The following is a 21706-nucleotide window of genomic DNA, read 5'->3' as shown; positions in this document are numbered from 1 at the left end:
AATGAAATTTGTGATGGAAGGTTAGCCATAAAATATTGTTATCAACTTAAAAATACTTAATATCTTTGCTGAGCCAAAACTTCACAATAATAACATGTTGGAGAAGATTAGTACTCTTTTTTTTTTCACTGAAAATATAATTGGATTTTTTTTGCAAGGTAAACTTTTAAAAATTAGTGTATATTAATTGAACAAGTTAATGGGTACGGGGAAAACTTTTTAAATCATGAAAATTTGCCAGCACACCTGGCCTTTAGTGGCTAGTCTTAATGTTACAGTTTACTGTGAGCCTTAGTGATCATATGCCTAGCAGCAAAGAAGTAGTAAATAACAATTTAAAAAACTGTGAAGAGAAATTCTTTTAACTTTGTGGGATAATATGCCTTTCAAAATAGATACTTCAAAAAATTACATCAAAATGGGCTGGAGAGAGGCTCAGCAGTTAGGAGCACTTACTGCTCTTGCAGAGGATCCTGGGTTGGATTTCCAGAACCCACATGGCAGTTCACAACTACCCAAAATTCCAGTTCCAGGGGATCCATTGCCTTTTCAGGTCTCCACAGGCACTGCACACACATGGTGCACATACATTCAAGCACAGCACTCATACACATAAAGTAAAAATAAATAAACCTTTAAAAATATTGTTACACTATAAGGAGTTGTACATATGAACCCGTAACACTTATGACAGCATGCACAAGACTTGTGCAAACCCAAGCCAGGCAAGGTCCTAGCATGCATGGGGGAGGTGGCCAAAAGTCCCAGCCCTAGCTAAGGATTTACTGCACCCGATAGATGCTGGGAGAAGAAGAGTCAGTTTCCCTTACTTGTGTGATGCCTAGGTAGGTTGACCAGTAGATAGGCCCACAAGAAAGAGCACTTGGGAAGCACACATTAGACTTGATAGGCCTTTAAAAAAAAAGACAAATGATAATAAAGGACAAGAAATAGGTGGGAGAGTAAGTTATGGTTGGAGAGGGGGAAAAGGTTCTGAATCTGATCAAAATACATTGTATGAAATTCTCGAGTCAATAAAAATATTTTCATAACTCAGTTCCAGGGGATCCGACAGCCTCTACTGTCCTCTGCAGGCGTTGCATGACACGGGTGCACTTACCTACATGCAGACAATACACACATACACATAAAATAAATAAACTATTTTTTTTAAAAAAAGAAAAAAATATTGTTCAAGGTTTCCAGTTATTGATTCCCCAATTCTGATTCTTAAGTTCTAACTCTCTTATTCTAATGATTGTTATTTACTTCTTCCAAAGCGCCTGTGTGTTACATAAGTCTTTGGTGCTTGTTAAGTGCAGAGATTTTATGGTAGTTGGAGCCAGTTACATCCTATTTTTTTGTTTCAATGTCACCTACAGCTGCAGTCACTGCCAGAAGGCTAGTTCTGGGACTCTTAAGACCTTGACACAATCATTTGAATTTTTTTGAGGTACTATAGATGTATTTGAATGATTGAATATCTAATATAAAGTTACTATTTCTTGAGTTTTGAGGCCATAGGCTGTTGGTGGCCTTCATTTTGTTTGTTGTTTGCAGTGGCTATTTCTGAATTGACTTGGATGTAAGTTCACTGGCTCTACAAATGTTTACTAATATTTACCTGTATGAAAGTACTGATTTGTGTTTTGAGCATGTGCTGTAAATTTTATAGCCTGACCTTTACTGCTTTACTTATCATGAGATATAATCTCTAAAGGGTTATTTATGACATTTTTGACTGATTGTTGTGCTGTTTAGCACTGAATGCAAAGAATACAGAAGTGTGCTTGGTTTAAATTATACTTTTCATTATAATTCTTGAATTCTATTTACAAGCACAATATATTTAGTTGTTTTTTGTTTTTTAAATCTTAGTACATCACCAGTAACTCACAAAGGTTCATCCATTTACTAGTGACACCTGCATTACTTTCTGTGTCTACTGATCTGCTTAGAAAAGGTCTTTCTGTATTTAACTTTTTGTTTTAGCATGTTAAACAGACCTGACTAATGAATTATTTTTCTATAATATTGCTAAAAGCACTGAGTTCTTATTGTATAGGGAAGGAATATTTTCTAAGAATATCAACAAATAATGAAAATCGAAAGAACAAGGATTAGTTTTCTCTCTTTAATGAGTTTCATTTTACAAAGAACATTCCAGTTTTTAAGTTTTTAAACCTAATTTTTTCTTTTCTAATAGATAACTGCCTATAATCGGCGCACCTTTGAGACTGCAAGGCATAATTTGATAATTAATATAATGTCAGCAGAAGGTAGGTACAGAAGTCTGTTGATGAGAGGTATTTCATTATGGTTTATAGCTGTATAAAATATAATCATGGATGGTAAAGTACCGTGCACCAAATATATCTGATGAAATAGTAAAATGTAGAAATAAAACTAAGCAATTTCTAACTTTTTGTAAAATTCCAATGATGGGTTCTTCACCAGAAGCACTGCTGACTTCTTTAAGCCTGTTTCATCACTGGTGAACCAGGATGAAGACTAAAATTGCTCTATGTCTGCTCTAAAGTCTGTAAGTTAAATCTCGAAGTGTGCTTAACTCACATCACAGTGTGTGCACACAGGAGTTACTAGCTAGTTTCATTATTTAACTTTAGAGTTACTATAAATTGTAATTTCGTTGCACATGATGATAAACTGTGATTTGGGGTATAAAATTAGCCAGTTTGCTAAATTTGCCAATTTTGTCAGTAAATGCCAGAGTCCGTAAACAATTTAGAGTAATATACTCAGATTGTAAGTAGTGTCCTAAATGAAGGTCAGGGACAAAGGAGATGTTCCAAAAGTTATGCCCTCAGTTATGTTGGCCCTAATTTGACAATGGACTGGGAAACACATGTAACACTAAGAACATTTTGGGGTACTGTTAATAAATTTTAGATAAACTTCTCTGTGCTTAAGTTATTAATGTGATGGGAAAGGATTGGTATAGGTCTCCCCCCACCCCCCACCCCCGCCCCCGAAAACAGTAAAACAAGTGTGCTTTCTGTATGGGGAACTCGTTGCTTCTGTTTATTAGTACAGAAACAAGGAGGCAAACAATAACATCTTTTACTAGAACATAGTATATTGAAATTCATGATGACTCAGTAAAGACTGGGATAAAAGTCACCTTTAGACTATACAAAAGAAAACAATTTCTACAAAATTGTCAGTACACACATAGAGAGGCTGCTAGAAGACATGAACCACCATCTGTGATTTTTTTTCTAGGTGCTAAATCAGCATCAATTATAGACAGCAGCTATACCAGTTTAAAGTATAAAGTGACTTCCATATATGAAAAGAAAGTCCAAGATCTGGTTTTGTAGGCCCGGACAAAGCATTCCCTGCCCAAACTCCCACTCCCCAAAAGCTTTTGGAGGGCATCCATGGATCAGGGAGGCTTTCAGTCTTGAATGCCATTAAGATTAGATGGTTATAGTCAATTTAAACTGTTTCTATAGAATTAGAAACTCTGAACAGAACCACTGCCATTTCTCTTCCTTTTGGAGATTCATGTTGGAATTATACAGCTCCATTAGGTGGCCTTGGGCTATTGAGTCTCACAGTTACAGTTTCAAGGGACCCAAGACTCCTTGCCAGATATGAGAGTGCCTATAAAGTGAAAGAGAGCCTTATCTACAGTTTGATCTTCCTTTCTCCAGTCTGGTGCCTGTTGTAGAAACTGAGTACTCAACTACTAGGTCTTACTGCTGTAGGGGACCTATATTCAAGCAGTTACTGATGTAAGAATGCTATACAACTGCTATACAAAGTAGGCATTAGGGTCTGTTTATCTAAATGAAGGGGTTTGGAGCTGTGCTGGTGAGGGAGGAGGAAAATATGAGTTTGGGAAGCTTCCACTTTTGTGTTAGGCAGACCTGCTCCACTTTCCTTTATACCTAGGGTTCAATGACCCAAAGTTTGAAAACCATTAAACTAAAAAGGGCATACATTCGTCCTTGCTAGTCTAGACAGAATTCATATGCACTTGAGGATGAGCATCTTGGAGCATGGCTTTTATACCTCTTATTTGTCTCAGATAAGGTTTAGAAAAGGGAATAGTGGAGTTGTAAATCAGGGTGATCACACTCAGTCCAACTCCCTGTCTAGCTGTCTTCTACTTTGAGTGACCTAATGGGAAATTAGTCATGTAGCCTCACACGGCATGGTGCTCAAGGAGAGGACGTAAAGTGATTCACTAACTTGGGTTTAGCACCTCAAAGGCCTGCCACCAGTCTGTTGGCCCACTGTTCTCTTGGCCTGTATGATTTCCAAATATAGTAAACATGGGATTTCCCCAGAGCTAGAAAGCTACCGTGACTCATCCCTGGGAGGCCTGGCAGTAGCTCTTGGCCCAGTAGACGGTAGGCAGCTGCACAGCCCAAGCCCTGGAGGGGTATGATAGCAGCCACAAGGCCTCGTAGTGGATTTCAGAAAGGGAGCCACAAACCAGGGTCACTTGGATGAGGAAAGGCCACAGAGAAGTTCAAGTTCCCCTTAAGTAGCACTGATGATAAGGGGGTCGGGGGAAGAGCTTTCTGCACGTTTTTGGAAATCTCAATGTAATGACATTGAGTGAAAAGAATGCTTAGAAACTTCTGGCTTATCCCCAAACTATACTTGCTATTACTTATAAATATTATTTATCACCAAGAAACTCCTCTTCATGATTCATTCGTGTGACCATTTCTAGGTATGGGGGAAAATGTCACATGATTAAGCTACTATACTGTTGAGAAAGGAAATGATTTGTATAAACAGCAAATTTATCTGCATGAATGAGAATGAATAGAGCACATTTTGGAAGACTACAGGTGGGCTATGAATTAAATCAATCTAGCAAAATCACAAGCAGAATCAGTGCCTGCAGGAGATAAGTCAAGAACTTTTGTGAGTAGGGCCACCTCCTTAGGAGGTAGTTTACCACCTGCTACACAGCTCTGTAGAAAACACTGCAGCCAGAGCTGTTTCCTTTCCTCATCACCGGTATCCAGTGTCCTTTAATATCCAAAGGCTTTGACAAAATGAGGTCATCAAGATTTCAGGGGCCTATTATGTAATTTTTATGTTTCATTTATTAAGTAGTTGAAGAACATTTTACAAATTCATGAATTTTGGTGAAATAAATTAGAAAATATCTCTAGTATAATTACTATTGGAGCCATTAGTCTGTTTAGAGCCCCAAAATACTCAGATAATGAATCTTTTCATATTATAAGAGCTAAAAAATTTTCATATTTTCCAAGTTTTTAACCATATGTTTGAAACTCTGCTGAATACTTTATAGACATAGTATACTTTATGTTAGAGAAAAGTTAAGTGAGATTAATTCAGATTATCCTGTGTTTCTGGACCTCTCTAAAGAAGTCTTCTTCCACAGAAATATGGATACAAAATACAAGAACCTACTCACTTTCCTGCTGTGATAAGCCACTGTTATAGTTCACCTTAAGCTCTTAGTTTGGCCTGCTTCATAGCTAATACTTTAAAACTAACTCTTACTGTTGCAGAAATAATATTAGACAAAAAAAAGCATTTTTAATTTTAATAGAACAGTGATATCACATTAAATAGTCTATAGAATTATTGAATTTTTATTGACTATAAATCAATATTTATTGTAGAAAATACAATGATTTTGGCATGTTCCAAACAATAACAGAAATGTCACAAATTAAAAATATAGGCTTAGTTTTTCTCCCTTTTATTTTTTTTGGCTAAACCTATAATTATAAATTACCATGAACCATGAATTTTATTTTATTGTGAATAAAATTCAATGTCTAATGTGTGTTATGTTTTTAGGCACATCATCAGTTACAAAAAGCCTTAGAAGTTACAGTCATCCCTCAGAGTCTACCAGCAATTGGTTCCTAGACCCCTTTGGCACCAAATCTGAGGGTGCTCAAATCTCCTATATAATAGAATGGCATAGTATTTACATATGACCTGTACATACTTTCCCATATACTTTAAATTATTTCTAGTATCTCTAATACCTAATAAAATGTAAATTCTATATAAATAGATGATATATTGTTTAGTGAATAATAATGAGAAAGTTTATTCCTGTTGAGTACAGACATGAGTTTTTAAGACCCATTTTTTATTCGGTTTTTCTAATTCTAACTCCGGTGTGAACCCGGAAACATGGCAAACTGATGGTCTATGTTGCTCCCCACTGCCAGAACTATGACAGAACTCAACAAATCTCATATTATTCTTTTGTTTTCCTTTTAAAAAACTCATTAAAGATATGCATATCCCTTTTCACCAACATTAGAATTCCCGTTGCCGTATCAAGCAGAATTCTTCATCAAAAATATGAATGTGGAAGAGATGCTAGCCAGTGAGGTTCTTGGAGACTTTCTGGGGGCTGTGAAAAACGTGTGGCAGCCAGAGCGCCTCAATGCTATAAACATCACGTCGGCCCTAGACAGGGGTGGCAGGGTGCCGCTTCCTATTAATGACATGAAGGAAGGGTAAGACAACTTTTATCTCATTGCTTAAATGTGAATTTTTAAGTGTGATGATTTTATCAAATTTATTATAGATGGAAGATAGCCTATTGCATTTCTCTTTTTTAATAAAAAATAGATATTATGAAGATACGAACATACAAGCAATTTTCTATATTGACAAAGAGATACTGTCAATGGTTCCTTAAATCACAAGTCCCAAGTCCTGTGAAATCTAATTGTAGATCGGTGTTGGCACCATAAATTATAGCACTAAGCCTTTTGTATCTTCCTAGACAAGCTGATTATTTAGGGCCATGCATTTCAAAGGAAATTGATGCCCAGTTATCAGCTGGAGAAGGACTGCTGGAACTTTATTCTAGGAAACTATTTCTTCACCTTTGACATTCTTTCCACCATGTGTCAGTGACTGATGGCTGAAGTGGATTTGAAGCCCATTCTTATGACTCTAGAGCCTAAAGCTTGGCCTTGTCACTCACGAACTGGGTGACACTGGACAACTGTGGAACCCCTCTGTGCCTCAACTTCCTTTTCTCTTGCAGCGAGGATGACTGTTTCTCCCAGCATTCTATAATGATTAAAAGAGACAGCATTCAAAAGGGATATGCCAACTCTCAAGCAGTGCAGAACATGACCATAGAAGTAAAAAATCACTCCTGTTGGGCAGATTGGAAACATCAGTGTTAATATCATGCCAAACTTTCATCTTTCATTTCTTATCTGTAGGTTGACAGAGAATTGCTTCCCCTCAGTCCTGTGCAAGTGCAGTGTAATACGTCATCTTGCACAACCTATCTCCCTCCTAACTCTCCCTTCTTCCATAATCCTGGTAACACTTCTATGCAGGTGATATTGGAAATTAACTAGGATACATGGATTAGTAAGAAATAGATTTCAGAGCAGCTTAAAGGAGAACTTGGTTTGCAATAGCAGAAAAGGATCACGAATACACATAATGAAGTCTAAGAGTAGGCAGAGGGGGATGGGGAAGCAGTGATCTGTAGCATTCAACTTAAAAATTGCAGAATTAAATTGTATCTTGAATGTTATGGCAATGGGTTTTTGAAATCAGTCAAGCACACACAGAAGGGCTTTGAGGGAAATGGTTGGTTTATCTCTTCTCTATGTGCTGGTTGGCTCTCTATATGAAAACCTAACTCTAGAGCTTAAATTTTCACTGTGGAGTTACAATGTGATCTCTTTCCCAGTTAGTAATTTAAAAAGCAGAAGTGTAGAGTAGGGTGAATGGGGAGTCATTCTGAAAACACTCCCAACATGGAAGTTTTCCAGCAGTTTTTAAAAATGTGTTTCAAGGTGATTGTTGAAACAACCACCAAAAATCATTTGGAAGAAACAGCATGAGCACCAGGCACTGATTGTTGGACTTCTCTGGGCTCATTCCTTCCCTAGTCAGTAGCGCAAACCCTAATTTTAGAATATGAACTAAAACTAAGTTGATCTAAGCAAGTCTCTAAACCAAACACTGACCTAAAACTTACCAAGTAAGAATGACCAACAAAATATTATTTAAAATGTAGATAGGTTACTGGCCTCTGATATACCCTAGAGATTTTGATTCTCAGAGACTAGGGCTGGACTTGAGCATGTGACTCTAAATTAAGAACAGAATTTTGGTCTTCCAAGTCCTTGTGGAGAGTTCAGTCATTAGCTAACTGACCCCCAACACCTGCTAGAAGGCAGCATGTGCTGTCAGCTATTTGAGAGAGCCAGTCTTGTGGCTTATTTAGACTCTTGTCTCAGATCCCTTCCCAACTTGAAATGCTTTCCATGAGCTTTAATTTAATGTTAAGCCTTAACCTTTACAAAGTATTCATAGGAGAAGTCTTTTAAAATAGTGTTTCTATAAATTGTACCCAATGCCAGCTCTGTTACTCTGGTATCCCTATACAAACCCTAACGAAGTTAAATCCTACTTGAATTATAATTGCAGAAGAAAAGTTTGACCCTGGGAATGATTTTACATGTTGTTATATAAAGTTGTGATTTAAAAAAAGCATTTTCTTTAACTTCTGTTTGGGAGTAAACCTCAAGCTTCTCTGAGCTTGTACTTTTCTTTCTTTTTAATGATATATAATATGTTTATATTATTCATTTAATTCACTTTTAAATGATGTATAGTGTATATATGTAATTCACTTAGTACACTTTTACATTTGCATTAAAAAATATCATGGGCTCTAAATATACTTAAAAATGAAATATTGAAAATACCAAAAGGGAGGAACAGAGGTAGCCAAGGAATTGCATTCATTGCTTTTCTATAATTTTATTTAAAAATAATGTGTATGATTTCAAAGTATTAAGCAACTAATAAATGTGTTCTGCTTAGAAATTAGCAGAAGTCTTGCTCCTAGATTTATAGGGAAAAATAAACATATCCATGAAATTATTTCTTTTTACTCAGGGCAACTGCAATCTGCTACTTACAGATTTTTTTTTTTTCTGTGCTTGGTATGTGTAGTGACATAACCAACAGGTGGTTTAAAGTACCTCTCAGCAGGAGACCCTTGTATTCAACCCACCATACCCTTCTACAGCCCAAAACACCATTAACTACCAGTTAGGAAGAACCCACTCGACAGCATCCCAGCTCATCCTGATGAGCATTTTCACATCTCTGTAGAACTTGCTGACAGCTTTCAAACTTCTCCTAAATCAAACAGAAAACAATTATAAAGATTTACTTCAAAGTGAGTAAGCTTCTGCAAAGGAAGGCTGAACCCTCCAAAAAGATTAATTTTCACTTGCTAGACTCATGACCCCAAGACAACTGTGCATGGACTTGGTGCTGCTTTTACTTTGGACGTAGAGCCAAAGGCTAAGGACTCATAGATGCATTTAGCCTGGGATAAAGCTGGTGGAAAGAAGAGCAGGTTCATATTTCATGCTAGGCACATTGTAGCTGCCAACCACGGGTGAGTGATGTGGTGTAAATGGTGACTATGAAGGAAATGATGGGGTGTGAGGATTAAAGAATATACTCACTTTTCCTAAGAGATTGTCAAAACTATTTCCTCTGCTGACCAAAGCGTGCAAATATAGCCTCAAAGAGCTTCAGAGGATCCATCCTTGTTTATTCTCTGGACCATTTCACAAAATATCTAACTAATTGATCTTTGCCTGTATCAGAAGCCTCAATGAGAAGTTACACTCGAGGAAGAGAATGTAAGGCAGGGGCTGCCAAAAACTGGTGAAAGTTATGATCCTGGGCCAAGGTGTTCAGCTCTGAAATTGTCCTCATCTTTTTCGTGTGTGTGTGTGTGTGTGTGTGTGTGTGTGTGTGTGTGTGTGTGTGTGTATGTGTGTGTGTATGCATGTGTGTAGAGACCAGAGGTCAACCTTGGGTGTCATTCTTCAGGAGCTGTCTACCTTGTTGTTCAAGATGGGGTCATATTGGTACAAAGCTTACTAGCGTTGATTAGGCTAGGTTGGCCAGTGAGCCCAAGGAGTCTGTCTCTGCTTCCCCAACATTACGACAGCGTTGAAGCTGACAAAAGCCAAACCATATAAGATTTTGTATTTCAGGAAAGTTGGGTGGCTATTATCCTAAAGCAATGGAAATCCTTGCAGAAATCCTAAAGCAATGGGAATACTTGCAGAAAATGACTGCAAGAAAATGACAATTAAGGTCCCATGTTACACTTATCACATGCATTTTAAAGGAAGACTGACTAGAAGTTAGAAGGAGTGGAGATTTCAACTGTGTGAATTTCAAATTTCAACTGTGAATTTCAGATGACTCAAGAGCACACGTGTTCCCTGTCAGGGGAACATGAATGAGAGGAATATGAACATGTAAGCAAATTCTCACAGAATTTACTGCCTTTCCATCTTCAGGTCTCTTAAAAAGTAGCCACACCCCTTTCTTAACACTGGGAAGTGTTGTTTTATTTTTTTTTCTATTTTGATTTGATATAAAGAAATTCAATGCCAAACTCAAAGCCCTAGATTAAAGTGGAATTATTAATCCCATTAACATTTTAATTTCTGGGTTTTGTTGAGTAGTTTGGTTATATATAGTTCATAAATAATTTCATAAATATTTACTTTTTCATCTTATTTTTCAATTAATTGCAGTTGAGTACAGAAAAAAGAAGTGTGATAAGGGGAAAGTCAGAGGTGATGCTGCCTTTTGGAAACGCCAGTTCACACATGACACTGGACAATTAGGGACAACAATACATTCTTTCTGACTGTTGCTATAGAAGACAATGTCATATATAGTTAGTTTCCTGTTTATTGATTCTTCACATTAAATGTTTAAATGCCTCAACAAATACATTCTACCTCAAGGGAAACTGAACTCTTCAAATTGAAGTAACAGTGGTTCATAAGGAGCTGTTCTCTCTGGCATGTAGAAGCATTCGTCGAGAGCTTTGTGCCTATCTCATCTGTTTAGACACATTTGAAAATTTACAAATATATGGTCAGAGACTGGAGAGATGGCTTAGTGGTTAAGAACATTGACTGTTCTTGCAGAAGACCCGGGTTCAAATCCCAGCACCTACATGGCAGCTAACAACTGTCCATTAACTCCAGTTCCAGGAGATCCAACAGCCTCTTCTGTCCTCTGCGAGCATTGCACAACATGGGTGCACTTGCCTACATGCAGGCATAACACTCATTCACATAAAATAAAAATAATAAATTTTAAAAAGTCTTAAAAAACAAATACATGGGAGGCTGTAGTGATGGCTCAGCAGTTAAGAACACTGGTTGTTCTTGCAGAAGACCTGGGTTCGAATCCTAGCACCCACATGGCAGCTAACAACTGTCTGTATCTCCAGTTCCAGGGGATCCAACAGCTTCTTCTGTCCTCTGTGGGCATTGTATGACATGGATGCACTTACCTATATGCAGGCAATACACACACATAAAATTTTTTAAAAGTAAATAAAATATGAAGAAAAAAAAACCAAATATATGGTCAGGCCCAAAAGGTAATGATTGTCCTCATTTTACTTCATGAAAAGTTTAAATTTCTGTGTATCCAAAAAGAAAAGATTATGAAAGGCCTAACTTTTTCATATATAGCACAGAATTGTCATTATTAAGTATGGCATCATAAAAAAATATGCACTATAAAGAGCCAATGTGTCTACCATTTTTTTTTCTATAAAAGAAACAACATATATACTTTCTTTGACCTATGAGACAAATCTACTGTCTGCTTCTTTAAACTGACTGCTTTTCATCTATTCATTCATTCATTCATTCATTCATTCATCAAATAGACTCCCAGAAGACAATGACGAAGACTGGGTTCAAGAACAGTTTAAGGGCTGTTGCTTTGCCCCCATGGAGGGTGATGTGGATAGCACTACGGGATAGCAATGAGATGGAACTGAGTGGCATGCATGTTTGCAAGTTATTTCAGGATAACTGTCAGTAACTGATGATGGATTGAACTGTGAGAGAAGGAGAGGAGTCAGCGACGCTGGTGCTGGAGTTCATGACTTGAGCATCTGGGGTTGCCAATCACTAGAAGAAGAGAGAAGGAGGAACAGGTGGAGGTGGGGTGGGGTGGGGTGAAGATGAGCTCAGTTCAGAACATATCAAATTTGAGAAGTTTATGGGTCGTCCAAGTAGAGATGAAAGCAATTTGGCAGAGTGTGTCAACTGTCATAAAAATGTTTCCACTTCTAGGCATCTCTTTTAAGATAGTAACACTGAAGAATATGTGCAGAGATAGGCTTCACCATATTATTTATAACATCAAAAAATTGGAAGCAACTGCACATCCAACTCTGAAATAATTGCTGAATAAATCATGTGCACTTAAAAAATTATATTGCCATAAAACTATAATTACAAAGACTACAATATGGAAAATGCTTATGATGCATTAAGTAGAAAGTAGGATACAAAATTATATTTTAGGGATGATTGCAATTAGGTTAAAATATATGCGTTTGAAAAATATTCTGCAAGGTACATTGGAAATGAAAATAGTTATCTTGATAATATAAATGAGTTGTTTTTATATCCCAAGTTTTCTATAATGTTTTTATATTGCTTTTATAATTGAAGAGAAAAACATTTCAAAGTACTAAAACTTCTTGTGCTTATTTATTTTAACTTTACATGAATTAATTTAAAATCTTACTAATTATAAATGCAAATCACTGTCATGTTTAAGCAAGTGGGCTGTTAGCAGTTGTAAGAAACATTCATTTGTCTCTGTGTTTATGAACATATTTTACACTTATAAAGAAAAATATATGGTGTCGGCCAGGCAGTTAATAAGGAAATAGAAATTGGTTTTCTGTGAAGCTTAAAAGCAATAACTTTTAAAAATGAAATATGTGTATATTCATATTTACTTTTTCCAGTGATTTCTCACATTTTGTCCTAATTTTTAGTTTGATCTTTATTTTAGTATATTATTCACCGTTTCCCAAAGTTAAATAGATTTTTAAACACATCACATGTCCTTTAAATGAAGCTTAAGTCTAATATAAAATTGACATATAGAACAAGTGAATATGTGTAGTTATGTTCTAGACACTTGTCATCTCAAAGGTGCCCATGAGTTTATATTTACCATGACACAACTTAGAGTTTTTATGTTACATTTTGAGTTTACTCCACTTTATAATATAATAGCTCTAAGCTGAATGTGGTGGTGGCTCATGCCTGTAATCCTGTTATTCAGGAGGTTGAGGGAGGAGGATTGCCATGAGTTTGAGGGCAACCTGGGCTACATAGTGAGTTTATGGCAAGCAAGCCTGAGCTACAAGAATGAGCTCCTGTCTTAGAAAAGTTTTTAACAAAAAAACATCTTTATTAAGATATGTATTACATGTCATACAACTTGCCTATTTAGAATTTATAATTATCACAATCGATTTTAGAAGCATTCAAGCTTCTCAGAACTTTCCAGTGCCACACTTGTACCCATCAGTACACTTCCTACCACCACTCCTAATCCTTGACAAACCTAGCTTACCTGGTTGCTTCTACTCACTTGCCTGTGAGTGGGCATTTCATGTGAATGAAGAGACGCAATATGTGATCATTGTGACTGGTGTTTTCTTCATTTAGTGATGTAGTCAGGTTTCATGCATATTGTAGGATAAAGCGGAATTTTATTTTTTTCACTCTGTGGAATAATACAGCGTTCTGTGGCATACTTTTTTCCCTTTGTTTGTTCATTCATATGTCGACAAGTCCTTGGATTATTTTCACTTTCTGACTATTAAGAATGATACCTTTGTGAACATTCAGATACCCATTTTTGCATAGGGGCATATTTTCATTTCTCCTAGGCATATCGCTCGGAATAGAATTCCTGAGTCATGTGTGACTCTCGATTTAACCTTTTGGGAAATTGTCAAGCTGTTTTCCAAAAGTCTTGTACCGTTTCACATTCTAGTCATCAAAGTGGGGGGATTTAATTCCCCCACATCCTCAAGCACCAGCTTTCATCTTTCCTTCTGATGATCACTACCCTAGTGGGAATAAAGTGGTATCTCATTGTGGATTTAATTTTTATTTCACTAGTGGCCTGTGATGTTGAGTATCTTTCCATATACTTCTAACATACAGTGCAATGAAATGCTATTTTTTTCCCCGCTCTTCTTTAAAATGTCTGTTCAGAACTTTTATCATTTTTAATGAGGTTGTTTGTCTTTTTTAAGTTGTGAGAGTCCTTTACATATCCTGGATTCAAGTCCCTTATCAGATATATGATTTGTAAATAACCCCTTCTGTGGCTTATCTTTAGTTTCTTGATGTTGTTCTTTGAAGCATAAAATGTTTTAATTTTGATAAAGTTCAGCTTATCTAGTTTTTCCTGTCACTGTAGGAGCTTTTGATGTCAAAGCTAAGAAACCATTGGCTAATCCAAGGCCACAAGGATTTATGCCTGTTTTCGTCTCAGAGTTAATAGTCTTAATGCTTGCATTAAGTAGTTAATATGCATATGTACATATCTATATATATTTACTTTTTCATACTTAAAAAATTTTTTGAGCAAAGTAGCATTTAAGTCTTTTAGTGATAATTAAAATTAGATTGGGTTTTAGGGAAGGGGGTTATCAATTTTTTTCCTTTTTAATGAACTTTTATGAATTTCATATAATACATTTCTATTGTATTTAGATCCTCTCCTCTATCATACCCCCTACTACCCCCTGTCCAATTTAATATACTCTATTATATATAAATTAAGGCCTATAGAGTCAAATTTATATTCCCAAATGCCCTTCAGTAGGGATGCATCCACTGGAACCTGCTTAACCTACTAAGAATCACACCCCTAAAAGAGACCGACTCTCCCCTTCCGGCAGCCACCAGTTTCTAATAGTTCCTCAGGTAGGGTTAGTTCTTGTCCACTTCCCCATGTCTATGCTGGGATTTTGTGTGGTTTTAGCTTGCATGGTACTTGTGCATACTGTCATCATTGCTGTGAGTTCATGTGAGTAATTGTCCAACTATCTCAAAAACTCTGTTTCCTTGTGGTCATCCACCTCTGGCTCTTACAATCCTTTTGCCCCCTCTTCTGCAATGATCCCTGGGCCTTTTGAGGCAGAAATTTTATGTAGGTGTCCAATTTAGGAATAATCACTCTACAGCCTCTTATTCTCTGCATGTTGGCTAGTTGTGGTTTCTGTGTTAACCACCATCTGCTGCAAGAGGACACTTCTCTGGTGAGAGATGAGAAATGTGGGTGTAACAATAAGTCATTAGGAATTACTTTAACACAGCATCTACTTAGCAGAATAATAGTATTAAGTTCTACACTCTGGCTTGTGGCCTGTCTGGCCATGGGCCTAGGTCTGATAGCAGTGTCAGGTATGGACTCCATCTCATGAAGTGGCCCTAATGCCAATTGGAAAGTGATTGGTTACTCCCAAAATAGTCATGCCACTGTCTCACCACAGGTCATATCTTGTCAGGCCAGGCATTTTTGAAGCACATAGGATCCATAGCTCAGTAAGGTTGATGATGAATTTTTTCTTCCATAGCATGCATAGCACCTTCCAGCACTGTGAAAGCTAGCCAGTAGAGATGAAGCTTTGAAGTCAGTACCAGCTTGATTTCTCCTTGTATCTCAATGGCTCATATATATAGTGACTTCAACAGTAGGGTCTTACCATCAAGTTCTGGTGGGTAAGTAAGAGCAGGGGCAATGGAAAATATTGTCTGAGGATCTATGGGACTTCTGGTCAACAGTTTCAAAAGAGGGAGTCCACTTCTGGCATTGAACTCTGTTAGCCTATGGTGTCTAGTAGGGGGCAATTTCCATCTGTTGTACAGTAACTCCTTTTAAATATTTTATAATGTTTATGTATATACTTTAAGAAGCATCTATGGTAGTAAGGTTCCATATGACTTTTAATATTTATTTTTAAGAAGGCTGTTTTTAAGAGAAAATTTAGGTTCATAGGAAAATTAAACTGAAAGTACAAAGATGTTGTGTATTCTACTATCCCCATACATTTGAGGCCTCCCCCGATTATCAGTATCCTTCAACAGAGGGCTACATTTGTTACTATTGATGGGAAGCACCATAGTTTGCATTAGGTTTTCCTCTGGGTGTTGGGGATTTTCTGGGTCTGCACAAGTGTATAGTGGCACTATGATAGTACCATGAAAAGTAGCTTCACTGTCCTGAAACTCATCTGTGCTCCACCTTTCCACTTTTCTTTGTCCTCTACCCCTAGCAACTATCTTTTTTGCTCTCCCCAGAGATCCCTTTATGGAGAATGTCATTTAGGTCATATACTTGGATTCAACTTCAGGTACCTTTTTGTATTCTTTTATTTAGTAACATGCATTTAAGTTTCTTTTGTATCATTGCATGGGCTTGATATCTCTTTACTTTTCTGTGTTGAAGACTGTTTCATTTTCTGAATGCACCACAGTTAGCCATTCACCTACTGGAAGACATCATGGTTGCTTCTGTGTTAGTTTTGAATAAAGATTCTGTAGGCATCTGTATGCAGGCTCTTAGGTGTAAACCTAAGTTTTGACTCCTTTTGGTTATAGTAGCTGGACCATAGGTAAGAAGATGCTTAGTTTTGTAAGTAAGCTCCAAGCTGTCTTCCAAATTGTCTGTATTCCATGTTGCATTCTTACCAACTATACAGAAATGCTGTCCTTGCTCCATTGCCCCTTATCCATGCTTGTATGTAGGCGGTGTTCTAGATTTCATCTTCGTTTGCTCTGTCTGTCTTCTTTGGTGAGTTATCTGTTAAGATTTTTTTTTTTTTTTTTTTTTTTTTGAGACAGAGTCTCTAACTGGTCTTGAACTCACTATGTAGCTGAGAATGACCTTAAACTTCCGATCCTCTTGCCATTACATCCTGAATGCTGGAATTATAGATAAGTGCCACCATGCTTGGTTTATGAGGTGCTGGGGACTGAACCCAGGACTTTATGCATGCTAGTCAGACAGTCTACCAACTGAACTACTTCCCCAACCCTGTGCCATTTTTAAATCAGTTTTTTTTTTTTATTATCAATTTATTAGAGTCGTTTGTACATGTCTGATAACAGCATTTTTTTGAGATAAGAGCTATGCAAACATTTCACCCAGGCTCTGGAAATTTTTCTTGATAGTATATTTAGAACAGGAGAAAATTTAAATTTAGTGGTCTATCTTAATTCCTTCTTCATGGATTACATCTTCCTTATTGTATCTAAAAAGTTATCTAGTACTTTCTCTATGTTGTCTTCTAAGAATCTTACAGTATTGCAATTTGTACTTAGGTTTGTGATTCACTTTGAATTAGTACTTGTGAGGGGGTCAAGGTGTATATGTAGATTCAGGTGTAGTTTTTTTCCTATGCATACATCCAGTTGTTCCAGCATCGTTTGTTGAAAGGTTAATTCCTTTGGTGTATTGCCTTCATTCTTTTGTCACAGATGATTTAACTGTGTTTGTGCAGGTCTATTTCTGGGCTATCTGCGGTTTCCCTGACTTGTCTCTTCCTTCACTAGTCACATTATTTCTGCTGCTCTAGCTTTATAGATCTTGAGGTGGGAGAGTTTCAGTCCTCCAACTTTGTTCTTCTGTTTCTTCTTTTATGAGTTTTTGGAGATGATGTTTTAAGGAATTGTTCCATTTTATCTGTACAATCAATTTTTTTATTATGGTACTCCTTGATTATGATTTGATGTCAATGAGATCTCTAATAATGTTTACTCTTTATTTTTCATATTAACAATTTATACCTTCCTGCCTTCCTGTCTTCTTACCCTGTTTGCCTGGTCTATCTGTTTTATCAATTTTCAAAGAATCATCATTTCTTTCATTTTTTGATTTTGTTTTCAAATTCACTCATTTTTTCTCTATTTTTCATTCTTTTCATTTGTATTTAATGCTTTTTTAATGAATGAATTTTTTTATTTTGATTTCTTAGGGTGGAAGCTTAGGTGGTTGTTTCTAGATCTTTCTCTTTTCTAATATATGCATTCAGTGCTATAAATTTTCCTCTAAAAACTGCTTTGGCTGTCTCCTCAAATTTTGAAAACTTATGGTTTTATTTTCATTTAGTTCAAAATATGTTAAAATTTCTCTTAAGATTTATTTTTATTTAGTTCAAAATATGTTAAAATTTCTCTTAAGATTTATTTTTACCTGCTGTTACGTGAAAGTGTGTTGTTGAGTCTCTTTCTAATGCTTATTCAGCCTTTTCATGCTGTGATTTTTGGCTCCATTTTTTTTCTTGACATTGGACTAATATTGGGTAAAAGAAACTGCTATAAATTAAGTAATGGAGTGGTAAGATAAGAGATTAGGGGAAGATTCTAGTCTTATGAATAAAGCTCAGTGTTGTTAGCCTGTGACTCTGAGCTCAGCACATCACATTTGGTATTCTCCTTAGTAAACAGGTTGGCTAAGGAGGTGGTGTTGGGTATTTCCTTTCTCTCAAGTCTGCTAGACTCTTAAATAACCCAAACATTTTAGGCTCTGATTAGTTTCTCTGGAAGGCAGGCCTTTTTAAGTAGGACAGAATGATTCCTTTTCCCCCTGCTCCGTCAGAAGGATGAACAGAGTATGTATATTTCACTAAGAACATGTTAAATTCTACTGGATAGGACTCACATAAACTCAAGGATCCTCTGATGACAAGACTCCTCTGGAGTTTTTAACTCTCAGACTTGTCTACACTGAGCCCGAGCCTGCAGGAACTCAGTGACTGTGGTTCAGGCTTTCCTACACCATCACTTCCCTGGTCTCCTCAGAAGATTCAGTTTGCAAATTTCTTTTCCAGGAAGTTGAGATTCTCTGTATTTGTCTGTTGGTCTGTCCAAATCTGGAAGCAGCAGTGTGCTCATGATCTCACTTCTGTTAGGGATCTAAAAAGTCCATATTTTTCAGTTTGTTTAGTTTCTTTAATATGTTGCACTAGAAACCAGAGATCTTCTTTAATCAATTTTTTATATTTTATTTACTGCGTGAGATTGGGGGTGGTTCTTTTTCACGTAAGTAATCAATTGTTCCAAGACCTTTAATTTTAAGTGTTATTTATCTTCCCATCAAATTTCCTTGGTACCTGTGACAATAATCTCTTTACTAAATATGAGTTGATTTCTAGACCATCAGTTCCATTCTGTTGATCTGTATGTTTGCCTCTATGCCAGTACCACACTATCTTTATTATTGTAGCTTCAAGTACATTTTCAAACCAGCATTTTGTCCTTGCTGTTCAAAATTTATTTTTTTGACTTTTGGTTTTCTTGGAATTTTATTATTCTTAGGCTCAGCTTTTCAGTTTCTTCAGAGAAGGCAGCTGCAGTCTTGATGTGCTCACTTCATTTCATAAACAGCTGAATTGTGTCTGTGAAGAAAAGAAATGATATTTAGAGGGATGTTTTTAGTTTTCGTTTCTTTTGAAAGGCTGAAGAGATTACAACCTTTTTGAGCCACCTTAAGGTAGTTTAAATAATCCTGCCATTATTGCTACTATGTTCTGTTTTATTGGGAGATCTTGTTAGCTAGTTAAGTAGAGTTCTTTTCTCCTAATGCTAAGATACTCACCAAGAAAATAAAAATTCTTTGTCTCATTTGTGGTGACCAAACAATAGTTTTCCTCTGATGTTAACTCCTTAGCTGAAGACTGAAGGGTCTTCTAATAGGAGACCAAATACAGATTGGGTACTAGGAAAACTGACAGATCTGTGGAGTTGAATAGCAAAGTCTGCCTAAACCTCTGTTTCTTCAGGGATGTAATTTCATATTCACATCAGGTGAAATCAAATGAGTCATTATTTTACAACTGTTATTTTAGTGGTAGGGTTATTTGCTTAATTACATACCTGAAGGATAATTTTTTAATTCAGGTAGTCTGCTAAAATTTCATGGTCACTATACAGCACATGGTTAATTGAAATAAAATAAAAAGGATGAGATAAAACTTTTAGAAATTAACCTAGACTGAAGAGTATCTGGTACAGCTAAGCACTCAGTAAATATTCATTGAATAAAGGAATGAATAAAAGGAAGCCTCTACACGAATCTGTTTGGAAATCCAGGCTCCTAACTCAGGGATGATTCTACTTAATCCTTCAATTATAAGGATAAATCCTGTTTTCAGGGTAAGTGACTTTTTTTTTTTTTAAGAGTTTTCAGTTCTCTTAAAGGATAACTTGAGAGTTTCTCGTTTTTTACAGTGTTTATGTCATGGTTGGTGCCGATGTCCCATTTTCTTCCTGTTTACGAGAAGTTGAAAATCCACAGAATCAACTGAGATGCAGTCAAGAAATGGAGCCTGTGATAACATGCGATAAGAAGTTTCGAACTCAGTTTTACATTGACTGGTGCAAAATTTCACTGGTGAGGTTATTTTTTTTTTCTTTTGCAAATGTATTTAGGAGTGATGTGGCTGAACAAAATATTTGAGTAAAACCTGAATTGCTTTTGGAAATAAAACCTGAGTTTTATTTTTAACTGCAGTAGACTTCCTTGACTTTAAGGATTTGGTAAATTGATTGATGGAACATCCATTTAGGAGAGAGTCTCGCCACTTTTGTATTCTACCCTTGATTAGTTGCTGGGGCTGGATTAGTTTAGCAGGTGGTCCAAATGAACCTTTTGGACATCCAGGTGGCTTTTAAGTCAGTGCTCATTAGGGAGTTAGTATGGTATGTGTAGAAGGTCTCTTAAATGTGCTGCTACCACTTCACTTTGGAAAGAGAAAATAAACAGCAATAAAATATTGAAAATAAAGCTATATTATGCTACGATTCCATGTTCTGTAAACTCAACAGGAAACACTCAGTAGATAATAAATATTTCTAAGTGAGGAAAATTACTATCTTGCCCACAGCCTTAAAAATAAATTCATAAACATTAAAAATTTCTTCCTAAACCACCTTTAAAATTTTTTATTGATAAACTTGTTCTTTAAAAACTTCATACATTTTTAAATTGTATGTTAAAAGAAAAAAATACAAGTTCAGTTTCACACACATATACATATAAGATAACATATTTCTACATAAATTTATACTCTATTACATGTCTTCTGTATCTTTCTATATAATATTTTCATCTTGTTCTCTATAGTCTTTAATTTTGTTAATTCTTTAGTGACCTTTCACTTTTTAGTGACCTTTAGATTTAACTTCTGTCAACTTTTTGTGATTGGTGATTAGTGAATTGGATCTAAGTTTAAAGTTGACATTTGAACAAAGTTATTGACACATAAGCACAACTGTCCCTTCATGTCTTAGAGCGGCAACTGCAGCCCACTTTCAGCCTAGTACTAGAGAACATACTACTCACGTTGCAACACTTACCATTCCCTTTGGCTTCTTGCCCTGAATGCCTGTTTCTCCCATCTTTTGCATCTGAGAAAAATGATGCCCTTTCTTCTTCCTTCTTAAATCAAGTAAAATTATTTTCTTATTGTGGTTTATGTGCAGTCCAGGTAAATTCTTGACTCTAAAAACATACAAGGGTGTGAAAGACTGAGCAACTGGGATCATGACTTAAACACATTCCTCTCACCATTTAGGAGACAGAAGCCCCACCAAAAACATTATGCTTGTGGCTGTCCATAAACATGAATTTATTGTCAGCAATATTGTCTAATTTCTAAAAGGTTAAAAATTATTTCAGTTTTAAAGCTTCAGTTTCCATGGCAAGGTTTTTATGACTGAAAAAGTTGGGGATTTTCATTTTTAATTTTGCATACCTATAATCATTTATGTGGAATGCCATATCAGTCCATGAAATA

At 36.2% G+C, this 21706-nt stretch overlaps 1 protein-coding gene across 9 annotated transcripts in view; it reads left to right on the top strand.

Annotated features, from left to right (window-relative positions):
- The window catches only part of Sgce (sarcoglycan epsilon), a 73521-nt gene that overhangs the window by 32874 nt on the left and 18941 nt on the right, over window positions 1-21706 (top strand). For all 9 annotated transcript variants that reach the window (XM_008822562.1, XM_008822564.1, XM_029558347.1 and 6 more), the window contains 3 exons: window positions 2207-2279; window positions 6299-6497; window positions 20139-20301. In XM_008822562.1, coding sequence (XP_008820784.1) covers window positions 2207-2279; window positions 6299-6497; window positions 20139-20301 — 435 coding nt within the window. The remainder of the gene's footprint in view (window positions 1-2206; window positions 2280-6298; window positions 6498-20138; window positions 20302-21706) is intronic.

Source organism: Nannospalax galili, unplaced genomic scaffold, assembly GCF_000622305.1.
Source record: "Nannospalax galili isolate Female #2095 unplaced genomic scaffold, S.galili_v1.0 scaffold85, whole genome shotgun sequence".
NCBI lineage: Eukaryota > Metazoa > Chordata > Mammalia > Rodentia > Spalacidae > Nannospalax > Nannospalax galili.
The sequence above is the reverse complement of the archived record's forward strand: the minus strand, read 5'-3'. Positions and strand labels throughout refer to the sequence as shown.